This window comes from Pteronotus mesoamericanus, unplaced genomic scaffold, assembly GCF_021234165.1.
Source record: "Pteronotus mesoamericanus isolate MK-2021 breed Mesoamerican mustached bat unplaced genomic scaffold, CSHL_Meso_final contig_2, whole genome shotgun sequence".
In the NCBI taxonomy this organism is placed as follows: Eukaryota; Metazoa; Chordata; class Mammalia; order Chiroptera; family Mormoopidae; genus Pteronotus; species Pteronotus mesoamericanus.
The window spans coordinates 28,442,659-28,455,971 of NW_026555084.1; the positions used below are offsets into that span (position 1 = coordinate 28,442,659).

Here is a 13,313-nt window from a genome sequence, read left to right on the forward strand (position 1 = left end):
GCTGAGGGAAAAGGAAACAGGACCTTGAGTAGTTTGGTAAAAACTTAGACCTGTTCACGTGTCAAATCATAAGAGCTGAGGGAATTCAAAGTAAGCTGTTTGCTTATAGGAAATCAGTCATGGAGATGCTCTAAGCCCTTGTCCAAAAGAAAACTCTTGTTTTCTGTCCCACTTAATTGGGCTGGCCTGAAAACACTTTTCATAATTTTATAATTATTTGGGTACTTTATTTCTGTGTGAACTTTTATGTGATACTCTGAATTTGGGGTCAGATTTAGAAAATCATGTTAAACTTTGAGGAGAAAGTGTAAGTAGTTATTAGAATGAAAGAAGATTTTCCTTCCACTGATTGGACACTTGTGAAATTTTAAGAAGGAAAATAATGGAACTACTAGTAATGAGAAATTAAAACTTCTTCTACTTGTAGTTCTCCCTACACTTTGTATTAATTTTTCCTCTTCTGTAAAAATGCAGGGAGTGCATTATGGTCTGTTACTCATTTTTTACTTTTTTTTTTAAATAAGGTAAAGCTGGAATTCCTTGGCTTTATTTTGTGCATGTGTGTGTACAGAAAAGCCTATTTATTTGTTTTTAAGTATATTTTATTGATTATGTTATTACAGTTGTCCCAATTTTTCCCCCTTTGCCCCCTCTGCTTGGTACCCCCTTCCCTCCAGCAATCTCCCCCATTTAGTTCATGTCCATGGTTGTGCATATAAGTTCTTTGGCTTTCCCATTTCCTATACTGTTATTAACTTCTTCCTGTCTATTTTGTACCTACCAATTATGCGTCTTATTCCCTGTACCTTTTCCCACATTCTCCCTGCTTTCCCTCCCCTCTGATCTCCATTTCTCTGATTCTCTTCCTGTTCTAGTTGTTTGCTTAGTTTGTTTTTGTTTTTGTTTTCTTTAGGTTCAGTTGTTGATAGTTGTGAGTCTGTTGTCATTTTAATGTTCATAGATTTTGATCTTTTTCTTAGATAAGTCCCTCTAACATTTCATATAATAAGGGCTTGGTGATGATGAACTCCTTTAACTTTACCTTATCTGGGAAGCACTTTATCTGCCCTTCCATTCTAAATGATAGCTTTGCTGGATAGAGTAACCTCAGAGGTAGGTCCTTGTCTTTCATGACTTTTAATACTTCTTGCCAGCCCCTTTTTGCCTGCAAGGTTTCTTTTGAGAAATCAGCTGATAGGCTTATGGGAGCTCCTTGTAGGTAACTTTTCTCTTGCTGCTTTTAAGATTCTCTCCTTATCTTTAATCTTGGGTAAGGTAATTATGATGTGCCTTGGTGTGTGCTTCCTTGGGTCCAACTTGTTTGTGACCCTCTGAGCTTCCTGAATCTCCTGGAAGTCTTATTTCCTTTGCCAGATTGGGGAAGTTTTCCTTCATTATTTTTTCAAATACCTTTTCAATTTCTTGCTTCCTCTTCTTCTGGCATCCCTATGATTCAGATGTTGGGACGTTTAAAGTCGTCCCAGAGAGTCCTAAGCCTCTCCTCATTTTTTTGTATTCTTGTTTCTTCATTCTATTTTGGTTCAGTGTTTATCGCTTTCTTCTCCAAATCATCGATTTGAGTCCCAGTTTCCTTCCCTTTTACTGTTGGTTCCCTTTATATTTACTTTTCTTTATTTCACTTTGTGTAGCCTTCACTTTTTCCTCCATTTTGCGACCATACTCAGCCATTTCTGTGAGCATCCTGATTACCAGTGTTTTGAACTCTGCATCTGATAGATTGGCTCTCTCTTCATCCCCTAGTTCTGTTTTTGGAGCTTTGATCTATTCTTTCATTTGGGCCATATTTCTTTGTCTCAGCATACCTGTTAGGTTGGAAGGGGCGGAGCCTTAGGTATTCCTCAGGGCGGGGGCAACGCAGGTCGCTGAGTTGTGACGCTGTATTTGGGGGAGGGGTCCAAGAGGGAACGGTGCCGCTTCCTTGGCTCTCTGCTGACTTTCAGTCACTTCCCCTGCTACCCACAAGCAAATTGGCCCCTTCTGGTTCTGATTCCTGGGCGGGTGGATTTGTGTACGTTCTAGGACCCTGTGAGCCTCTCCAGTGGACGCTCCTGTGAGGCTGGGAGTTGCTCTTGCTGCCTCAACCCCCACAGGTTTTTACAGCCAGAGGTTTTGAGGCTTGCTTTTCCTGCTCTGGAACCCTGGGTGCTCAGTCTGTCTTGCTCCCCAGCTGTTCCTCCCGGTTTATCTGCACACAAATATGGGACCGCCCAGTCCGCCAGCTGCTGCCTCACCTGCCCGGTCCGCCAGCCGCTGCCTTGCCATGCGTCCTCGCCGCCCTGCTGCCTGTATCCACCCCTCCTACCGGTCTGGATGAATGTTTCTTCTTTAGCTGCTTGGTTGTCGGACTTCCATACAGTTTGATTTTCTGGCAGTTCTGGTTATTTTTTGTTTTTAAATTTGTTTTTTCCCTTACTTTGATTGTGCAAGGAGGCAAAGTATTATCTACCTATGCCTCTATCTTGGCTGGAAGTCCTCCGAATTATCATTTTTAAATTTTAATTTTGACGTTATGGCCTTAAGAAAAATGTATCTTGGTGTTTTTTTAATTGTTTTGAATTTGATTAATAAAGATTTGGAATCTGGAATTTAATATTTATTTTTTAAAAGATTTTATTTATTTTTAGAGAGGGGAAGGGATGGAGAAAGAGAGGGAGAGAAACATCGATGTGTGGTTACCTCTCATGCGCCCCCTGCCGAGGGCCTGGGCCGCAACCCAGGCACGCGCCCTTGACTGGGAGTTGAACTGGAGACTTTTGGTTTGCAGGCCAACATTCAAACCACTGAGCCACACTAGCCAGGGCTGGAGTTTATTTTTAATACATACATGTTCATTCTACAATATAGCCAAGTTTTTTGCCCATACTTGTTACTTCTGTACAGGGGACTCATCTTTCATAATGAGGCATTTATGAACTAGAACTTTGATTTTGTGTTCTGGTTTTCATATTTACCCAGTTGTACAAATCTCTTCACGGAACATTGGGGCGATATAGGAGAATTGCTGATGCTTTCATTTTATCTTCCCTCTTTTGAGGAGTTATCTCTCTCTAGTGGACTGAGTATGATAATTTGTTTTAATAATGAATGAGTGTGCGTATGCAATTAGAGAAAAATTAGAGATAACAAAAGTGAGTATAAAAGTTAATAGAAGGTGGCTTTTGTTTAATTAGAATAGATAGATTAATATTTTACTTTGGAAAAGTTAGAGTTTCTAAAACTTTAAATTACTTATTTCTGAGGTTTTACTCTGGATGTGAACCAAACCAGACAGAAGACGACTGACTGATTTTTTTTGTTTTTCAGTTGAATCTTTGGCTACAACAGTGATTATTTCTAGAATTCTTAGTAGCTATTTAATCCTTTGGTATGCCATAATAAACTGTTCTAACAATAATAACTTTCTGCCTTTTCCCTCTAGTATGTTAAAAGATGACTTAAAGCTGAGCAGCAGTGAAGACAGTGATGGGGAACAGGTGTGTCTACTCCTCCATGATTTTGCCAGCCTCATGCAGTAATTGTTTTCATTGGTTTTTAATAAGAATTATAATAGAAGAATACATCTATGATCCAGTTACTATGATCCTACTTTCCTACATTGGAATGTTGTAGTTTTCTGGTCTATCTGTAAACCTCCAGTGTTTTCTTTTTACTTTAAAAAAAATTAGCTTTTCCTTAATACTTACCATGTATCAAAACATACATATGAAGCACGAGATTGTTGACAAGACCTATTAACAAAGCTTTTTGTCTTATCCTGGCAATTAGTTATTCTTCAGGTTAAAATAGTATGTTGCAAGTGTTACTTAACATTGATGCATACATTAGAGAAGCCAGTTTTCCCATGAAACATTCAGATAATTGTTCACATTAAGCAAATAAGGTGTTATTTATTAATTCATTGGATTACCTTTCATGTTTTAATTTTAGGATTGTGATAAGACAATGCCAAGGAGCACACCAGGAAGGTAGGCATCATTTTATTTCTTGAAGTTGGTGGCCAGATTTGAATGTTTTCCTGTTCCTGGTTTAAAAAAAAAAAAAAAAGACTTTTGGTCATTTATATATTTTATCTCTTTTAGTAACTCTGAACCTTCACACCATAATAGTGAAGGAGCAGATAACTCCAGGGATGATTCCAGCAGCCACAGTGGATCTGAAAGCAGCTCTGGATCGGACTCAGAGAGTGAAAGTAGTTCCAGTGACAGCGAGGCAAACGAGCCCTCCCAGAGTGCGTCTCCTGAGGTGAGAGGGAGGCGGGACTCTGTCCCTGGGCCCTCTCACGCCCCTGGTGGTGGCCAGGTGAAACCTGATTCAAATATCAAAGGTGAAGGGAAGAAGGGTACATGTTTTGACAAAAAGAAATTGAACTGTATATCTTGGAAGTCACCTAGGTACTTCGGTTTCCCTGTTATTTGAACAATTAGTCTAGATTAGGAACTACTTGAAGTCATATTTCAAGTCATAAAAATACTGGATATTTTTTTGTTTGGGCTTTATTTTGTGTCTTAACATGGTAATTCATAGTATATAGTTATTGTGGCTAAAAAGAGTTTTATAGTATAATTTTACTGTAAGTTGATAAAATGTGATTAAAAATCTCTCTTGGTATCTATATCGTTTGTTTACTTTCTGGATACTATATGGTCTTTCAAAATTTGTCTTTGAAAATGGATTCCTGACAGGAATCTTTAATATTTAAAGGCCATCTATAACATTAAGCTTATCTTCTCATTCAGCTGGTTAGACCTAATAGTCTGTACTCAGTCCTTTGCCTTGGTTCAGTCAAAACTATGAAAAACAAATACCATTAGGCATTGTGTTTTTCCTCTTCCTGAGATTGTAAAGGAAGGAGAAAGCTACAATATTAATAAAATCATACTTCTCTTTCAGCCTGAACCACCACCAACAAACAAATGGCAACTTGATAATTGGTTAAATAAAGTGAACCCACATAAAGTGTCACCAGCTTCTTCTGTGGACAGTAACATCCCATCATCTCAAGGGTATAAAAAGGAAGGCCGAGAACAGGGCGCTGGGAATAGCTACACTGATCCAGGTGGACCTAAAGAAACGAGTTCTGCTACCCCCGGACGGGACTCCAAAACTGTCCAAAAGGGATCAGAAAGTGGGCGTGGGAGGCAGAAGTCTCCTGCACAGAGTGACAGTACAACGCAGAGAAGAACTGTAGGCAAAAAACAACCCAAAAAAGCCGAGAAGGCAGCTGCTGAAGAGCCCCGCGGAGGTTTAAAGATAGAAAGTGAAACCCCTGTAGACATGGCTGCCAGCATGCCCTCCAGCAGACACAAGGCAGCCACCAAAGGCTCAAGGAAACCCAACATAAAAAAGGAGTCCAAATCTTCCCCTCGCCCTTCGGCAGAGAAAAAGAAATACAAGTCAACAAGTAAATCTTCCCAGAAGTCAAGGGAAATCATAGAAACAGATACCTCATCCTCAGATTCGGATGAAAGCGAGAGCCTTCCTCCTTCCTCACAAACTCCTAAGTACCCTGAGAGTAATAGGACTCCCGTTAAACCCTCCTCAGTGGAGGAAGAAGATAGCTTTTTTCGGCAACGAATGTTCTCTCCTATGGAAGAGAAGGAACTTCTTTCACCCCTTAGTGAGCCTGATGACAGGTATCCACTTATTGTGAAGATTGACCTGAATCTCTTGACTAGAATACCAGGAAAGCCTTACAAAGAAACAGAGCCGCCCAAAGGGGAAAAGAAAAATGTGCCAGAGAAGCACACAAGAGAGGCTCAGAAACAAGCCTCAGAAAAAGTTTCCAACAAAGGCAAGAGGAAACATAAGGTTTGTAAAAGGTTCTGTTGTTTTTGTTTTTAAACATCGGAATCTAAAATGCAGTGGAAATCTCAGCCAAAAATAACTAGTTGAGTCATAGCTATGAGGGAGCTAGAGGGTAAGCCCAAGGCCCAGTTGAGATTACAGACAGAACAGCCTCCTGCGGACCACTGTGCCTCTCTCTCCCTGTCTCCTTTCGTCAAGCAGTATAGATGCTGATCAGGACACAGATGAGCCAGTGCTTCTGTTCAGAGTGTGAGCTGGCCCGTGTAGAGATGAGAGTTAAAGCAGAGGTTGCAAACTGGCCTTTACAGCATCCTTCAGATTTTGGTTCAAATTGTCTTTATTTGGGATACGTACTCTCCAGGTTGTCACACTTCTCTTTTATACTCAGACCAAGACGCATTTTGTAAATCACTAATCCCAGCTAAAAAATTGACTCACTGATTCTGACATGTCCTTAAGAACTTCAGCAATCCACTATCCATAACTATACCCCAGCTCTTTGCCCCTTCTAACACTCAAATCTGCAACATCAATCCATTGCCTCATACACAACGTGAACCAGGGATAAACCTGCAACCCAGGAATGTGCCCTGACCAGGAATTGAACCTTTCGCTTTGTGGGCTAACAACCAACCAGCTGAGCCACACCATTCAGGGCTAATGGAGAATTTTTAGAGCAAAGTTAATTTTAATAATCTGTTTTGAAGAGTAGTGTAATTTCTTGATACATAGATGTGAATATAATTGTAAAAGACTGAAAGCATGAGCAGGTGAAGAGATAGGTACCAGGTGGTCTTGGAACAAAACCCCAATCCCAGTTGACCTTAAGTATTTCACATAGAAGGATAGGAAGAATACAGCTTTTCTTAAAATGAGGTGAGCTAGAGGTTTTTCCTCTCTCAAAACAGTACTATGTGTAGATGATGAGGTATATTTGGACAAACTAGAATAATACTTTACTCTCCTTATTTTTTGTTGAAGGTATTTTAAATTTTGAATTTCTAGAAAACTGAAGCTTACTGTATCAGTGCTGCAGCTAATAAGTTTCCACTATTGTAGTAGAGGGATGCTTTATTCAACTAGTAAGCTATTTCAGGCTGCTGGCCTCTACAGCCCACAACCTTTGATTTTTGGATGTGATTATGGGACTTGATTCATAGAATTACATGAAATGAGAGCTTGTATATGATAGGCTCTGCTCTTTAGAAAACTAAGGTATGGAATAAAAAGATGGTCCTTTTGTGCTTAACACGTATTATATGTTCTTTATAAGATTTTCAAATGCTTACAATGTAATAGAGAAAATGAAGGTCCTGTTTACTCTTTTGTTTAAAAAGATATTATTAGAAAACATCCCCTTCCTCTAAAAGAAGTGTCCCATATCTCCTTCCCTCCCTTACATCTCACTGGTATGTATTCCTCCTAAGTTTTCTATATCAATACTTCTAAGTTAAAGTTTGATTCTATAAAATACATAACACCAGAAAACTTGGTGATAATTTTTGACAGTGGTGGCTTTGGTAAAATTGTGTTGGGTAATTCCTAAAGATTAAGCAGATGATAGTATCAGGAGACCCAGCCAAGGGTAGTGAGGGATGTAGATTTTCTTTTTCTCATATCTTCACATGTTCATCTTCAATCATTTGTGTAGGGCAGCAATTTTCAGCCATTTTCATCTCATGGCACACATAAACTAATTACAAAAGTTCTGTGGCACACCAAAAAATATGTTATTTGGGGTGTTTTTTTTTTGGTCTGACAGAACAAATAGGTATAATTTTGAATCATTCATACCAGATGGCTATTGTTTAGTTGGCTATTGTCATCTTTTTATTTGACAGTCTAAGGGAAAAGAGGTCAGTGCTCTGACTTAAATAGTCAGTTATTGCATGTTTTAAACATTCTTGCAGTCCTGTGCCTGGATATTATAAAGCAAATACCAAACAGGAAAACTTAGATTCACCCAGGAACATAGTATTGGCAATTATTGATGTGTCCATAGGTTTTGTTTTAGCAAAATAAAGTTTTTCAGAAATCATGCCCTGGCTGGTGTGGCTCAGTGGGTTGAGTGCCGCCCTGGGAACCAAAGGGTCGATGGTTTGATCCCCAGCAGGGCACAGGCCTGGATTTCAGAGCAGGTCCCAAGGTGGGGCCACATGAGAGGCAACCACACATTGATGTTTCTCTCCCTCTCTTTCTCCCTCCTTTCCCTCTCTCTAAAAATAAATAAATAAAATCTTTTTTAAAAAAATCATTAGGCTTGGCTTACAATCAAAAAGATGGATGGTAGCAAGTGTTGAAGATGTGGAGGAATTGGAATTTTCAAACAGTGCTGATGGGAATGTAAAATGATGTAGCAGCTTTCGCACAGTTTAGTAGTTCCTCAAAAAGTGAGTGTTATGTCCCAGATATTCTACTCTAGGTATATATACCCAAGGGAAATGAAAACACATCAGCACAAAAACTTGTACTTAAATGTTCTTAGCAGTACTGTTTGTATTAGCCTAAAGGCGGAGAACAATCTAAATGGCCATCGGCTGATGAGTGGATAAATAAAACGTGGTTTATCCATACAGTGGAGTATATTCAGCCACAAAAGGAAATAAAGTACTGATACATGCTGCAACGTGGGCGAACCTTAAAAATGTTGGGCTAAGTGAAGGGAGCCAGACACAAAAAACCATCCATATTATATGGTTCCATTTATATGAAATGTCTACAATAGGCAAATTCATAAAGACAGAATGCATAGATTAGCCATTGCTAGTGTCTGGGGGTGAAGACAATGGGGAGTGGCTGTAGATAGGCACAGGGTGTCTTTGAGATGATGAAAATACTCTAAAATTGTTTGTGGTGGTGGTTGTACAACCTCTTGTGAATAACTAAGAGCCATTGAGCTGTGTGCTTTTAAAGAGTGAATTTTATAGTGTGTGAATTACATCTTAATTATAATTTCATTTCCCTCCCCCTGAAATAATTAGTCTGAAAAGATGCCATCTAAAAGACTACAGGAAATTTGTCTTAATATTTGGGCTCTGTTTATCTAAAATAGGAGACTTCTGCTGAGCCTTAAACCTAATTCACTGAACACTGGTTAAATGAGTTCTTTTACTTCACGTTTGTCTTCTTGTTGAAGTTTTATCAGGGATAAACTATTTCAGGGGTGCCTAGTTCTGGAAACTAAAATTAGATATATAAAATTCAAACCTGGCAACTCTTTTCCTGTTTTTTATCCAGAATGAAGATGATAACCGAGCCAATGAGAGCAAGAAACCCAAAATAGAGGACAAGAATTCTGCAGGCCACAAGCCATCCAGCAGCAGAGAGTACGTGCACAAAACATGTTACATGCATGTTTATATATGCCCTTTGCTATTGAGTACTTTCTAACATACTCTTAGAATGTCTCTTAGCAAGTATATGTTTTATACATATATATACACACACATACATACATAAATACACATACCAAATAGTGGGACCTTTTGCTTTTAGCTAATAGGGATGGGAAGCATTTAAGGTTCAGTCTTCCTCTGCTCTTTTTTTAGTGGACTAGGGGTAAGTATAGGATAAAAATTAAAGTAAGGCTTTACCACTCTCTGGCTAGATGACAGGCTTACCTGTAACTTGCAGGAGACTAATTGCTAATTTGTGAGCATTTTTATCTTCATCTTTTTGTTCAGTTAGCCAATGTTTATTGAATACTCGTTGTTTGGCAGGCCGAGGGTTAGGCACTGGGTATACAACCATGGGGGGAAAAGCCAGGCAGGAGGCATGCCCTGATGAAATTTACAGCTTTGTTTTGCAAAAATCATGTGTCCTAGTAATCTTATAGGGAAAAACAAATTTGTCTTGAAAGCAGGCAAAGAGAAATGAATAAATTCCGTCACCCCTATGACTGTGTGGAGAAATGAGGGCGTTCGTTTGGTTTGGCAGGTCATCTAAGCAGAGCGTGTCAAAAGAAAAGGATTTGTTGCCTTCCCCTGCTGGGCCTGTCCCTTCAAAAGATTCAAAAACAGAGCACAGCTCTCGGAAGAGGACTATTAGTCAGTCTTCATCCCTAAAGTCAAGTAATAACAGCAACAAAGAGAATAGTGGCAGCAGCAAAAACAGTTCCTCTACGTCAAAGCAGAAGAAAACTGAAGGGAAGACTTCCAGCAGCTCTAAGGAGGTCAAGGTAAGACACTGGGGGCCTGAGTCTTTTGAAAATCGATTTCATTGTCATGTGACTTGTCCAGAGTGACACTGTGACTTGAAAATTTTGTAAACATCTCATTAAATTTATAGGGCTGTGCATTTTTATTCTCAAAACATCATGTTTTTGATAATAAGCTTACGCAGTGATTTAAGACCATAAAGCAGCAAGTCAGCTGGCCACATGCCTAGTTGGAAAAGTTGGTTATGGATAAACAGTTGATTATGATCTAATTATAAATAGTTCCAATTGCCTCTCTATGGTTTGAAAGTGGTTTTGGAATTTTTTAAATTGGATTTTACAAGCAAGTTTTATTACATAAAGTGACAGCAACCATTTGGCTTTGATTCATGAAGAAGAAAAAATTCTTTAACTGAGCTAAACACCGCAGTTATTCCTAGAGCATGATCATATGTAGGGGAATATTCCTATGTATGTGGAAGGAGCCTTGAAAAACCTTCTTTGATCTGTCATCCTCAGTTTATTTAACCAGGTTATTTTCATTGCTTCTAAACTGTCCTGAACCAGGAGCAAACTCTCTGACAAAGTTAGTAGCTAGATTTTATTGAATATAACTCACTGGATTGTTATTTGTAACTTAAGTAAACAAAGGTTTGAGAGTTGAAAAATTAAACTGTTGAAGGCATTTCGTTAATCATGCTTTTTAAATGTGGTAATTAAACCCTGGCTGGTGTGGCTCAGTGGATTGAGTGCCAGCCTGCAAACCAAAGCGTCGCTGGTTTGATTCCCAGTCAGGACACGTGCCTGGGTTGCAGGCCAGGTTGCCTGTTATGGGGTGTGTGAGAGGCAACCACACATTGATGTTTCTCTCTCTCTTTCTGCCTCTCCTCCCTTCTCTCTAAAAATAAATACAATCTAAAATTAAAAAAAAAAAAGTGGTAATTAAGCCTTTTAAATTGAGGTCATTTTAATTGTGAATGTCTCAGATGGAGATATAAAGAAGGCTTTTTCTCCAGCTGGGCACCCATCTGTAGTGGTTTAGTCAGTCAGTCCTGGAGTCCCCAGGGAACCTGAGCGTCTCGGCTTCCTTCGCTGCTCCAGATCTCCGTTCCCTGCCCATTGGCCCGTTCTCCATTTCTCACCTCCCCTTTAACTGTAGGAATTGAAGCCCGTATGCTTATTTCTTGAAATCTGTTATCTTTCTTTTCTGTTTAAGCACTCATTTAATAAGCTCACCATTCATTTGCTTCTGTTATTCATAGATAAAACTCATTGCCTGTTTTCTTCTTACTGGTTTGTTAGCTTCTCGAAAGCAGGGATTTGTATATTACTTGTTTTGTATTTTATCCAGTGTTGAACTTAATAGGTAATCAGAAAATATTTGTTGAATCAAATGTAGTTATTTATTGTTATACTTTGTTGTTAATTGACAAACTACAAAATAGAGACCCTGATCACTTTAATTTCAAGATCTTACAGTACTTACCAGTTAAAATTGTTACTGTTAATCTTGGCAATTTCCAATTTAAACCATTGTATATGGGTTTATTAAAGAAAAGTATGTTTTGTCTTATTTTTCTTACTGATTAGAGAGAGAGAGAGGAAGGAAGAGAGAGATAGAGAAACATCAGTTTGTTGTTCCAATTATTCATGTATTCACTGGTTGATTCCTGTATGTGCTTCAACCTGGGATCGAACCCACAATGCTAGGCATCAGGACAATGCTCTAATCAGGGCTAAAGAAAAATCTTTAAATTAGTTAGAAAATAGGCTATTTCTTATATCAACTAAAGAAAAATGAACTAATAAGGCAGACCAAAATTACACGTAATTTTTATCTTATTTTTATAGATATTTCCTCATATTTTCAAATTTATGAAAATGGCATACAGCTTTTCATTAATAGTGTTTCACTGTGCTTTTACTACCTATGACATCTGTACTTATAGTCCTCTTATATTCTTAATATTAGCAGTGTGCCATCTCTTGTTTTTTGCTTTATCATTCTGATCAGAAACCTAACAATTTTACTTGTCTTTCCAAAAAACAGCCTTTGTTTTTGATTATTCTCTGTAGTTTATTTTGTTTTCTATTTTATTAATTTATACTGTTTATAAATTTCCTTTTATATTCTTTTTGTTTGTTTTGCTGTTCTGTTTACTAACTTTTAAAGATGGATACTTCATTAATTTTTAATTAATTTCAAGCCTTTTTTCTTTCTCTACTGAAAGCAGTTAGACTATTTCCCTCTGAATTCTGTTTTAGCTGCATTGCACACAGTTTGGTACATAATGTTTTTATAATACAGTTTAAAATGTTTTCTAATTTTCATTTTGATTTCATCTTTAACCAACAAGTTACTTAAAAGTGTGTTACTCAGTTTCCAAACTATAATACAGATTTTCTAGTTTTCTTTTGTTAGTCCTTCTACCTTCATTGCATTGCAGCTGGAGAATGATCTGCATGGTAGTAAGCTTAAAATTTGTTAAGATGTGCCTTATTCTTATAAAGCACATGGGAGGTTTTTAAAATATTCTTTATTTGTTTGAAAAGAATGTGTATTCTGTAATACACCTATTGAGGATAGGATTCTATAAAATTCAATTAGATTGTCATATTTTCAAACATTCTCTAGGCTGACTGACATTTTGTCAGTTCTATTGTTTACTGGGAGAAGTATGTTTCACTCTCCTGTTATTTCCACAAGTATACAGGATTTTTTTTTTTTTGTAGTTCTATCATTTTTTTACATTGAGATATACTTTACATATAACACTATATCAGTTTCAGGGGTACAACATAACAATTTGATATATGTATATTTTGTGAAATAATCACCACAGTAAGTTTAGTTAACATCCATATCATCACACAGTGATTTTATATTTCACACGCATATAATTTTTATATAATAAAGTCTGTTGAAATATCTGGAAAACTTTTTTATTTTTAAGAAACTTCAATTTTCCTTCAATAAATCTAAAGTTAGGCACTGTTAGTCTACAAGCTGTCCTAGTAATGTTACATTTGCAACATAATATTCAGGAAGCTATTTCATAAACATGCACACTTTACCTTGAAGAGTTTAGGGTTTTATCAGACCTCAGGACTTTTATTTTCGTTCCGTGAAGTAAGCTGTAATGAGCGGAACTGAAAAGCTCATCATACAAGAAAGAAAATGGTTACATGATTCCTTTTAAATAGATTAGCATCAGTAGTAAAATTATTTATTACTGGGTTTTCTGATAACTGAAACATTCATGCATTTGTAGGATAAAGTCTACTTATTTATGATGTTTTATTATGGAAAGTGTATATTCATTTTATTAAA

General features: G+C 37.6%; 1 protein-coding gene across 2 annotated transcripts in view; it reads left to right on the top strand.

Annotated features, from left to right (window-relative positions):
- AFF4 (ALF transcription elongation factor 4) overlaps window positions 1–13,313 on the top strand; it is an 88,018-nt gene that overhangs the window by 59,241 nt on the left and 15,464 nt on the right. For both annotated transcript variants that reach the window (XM_054568480.1, XM_054568481.1), the window contains 6 exons: window positions 3,440–3,494; window positions 3,949–3,986; window positions 4,101–4,263; window positions 4,912–5,829; window positions 9,064–9,152; window positions 9,763–10,003. In XM_054568480.1, the coding sequence (XP_054424455.1) occupies window positions 3,440–3,494; window positions 3,949–3,986; window positions 4,101–4,263; window positions 4,912–5,829; window positions 9,064–9,152; window positions 9,763–10,003 (1,504 nt within the window). The remainder of the gene's footprint in view (window positions 1–3,439; window positions 3,495–3,948; window positions 3,987–4,100; window positions 4,264–4,911; window positions 5,830–9,063; window positions 9,153–9,762; window positions 10,004–13,313) is intronic.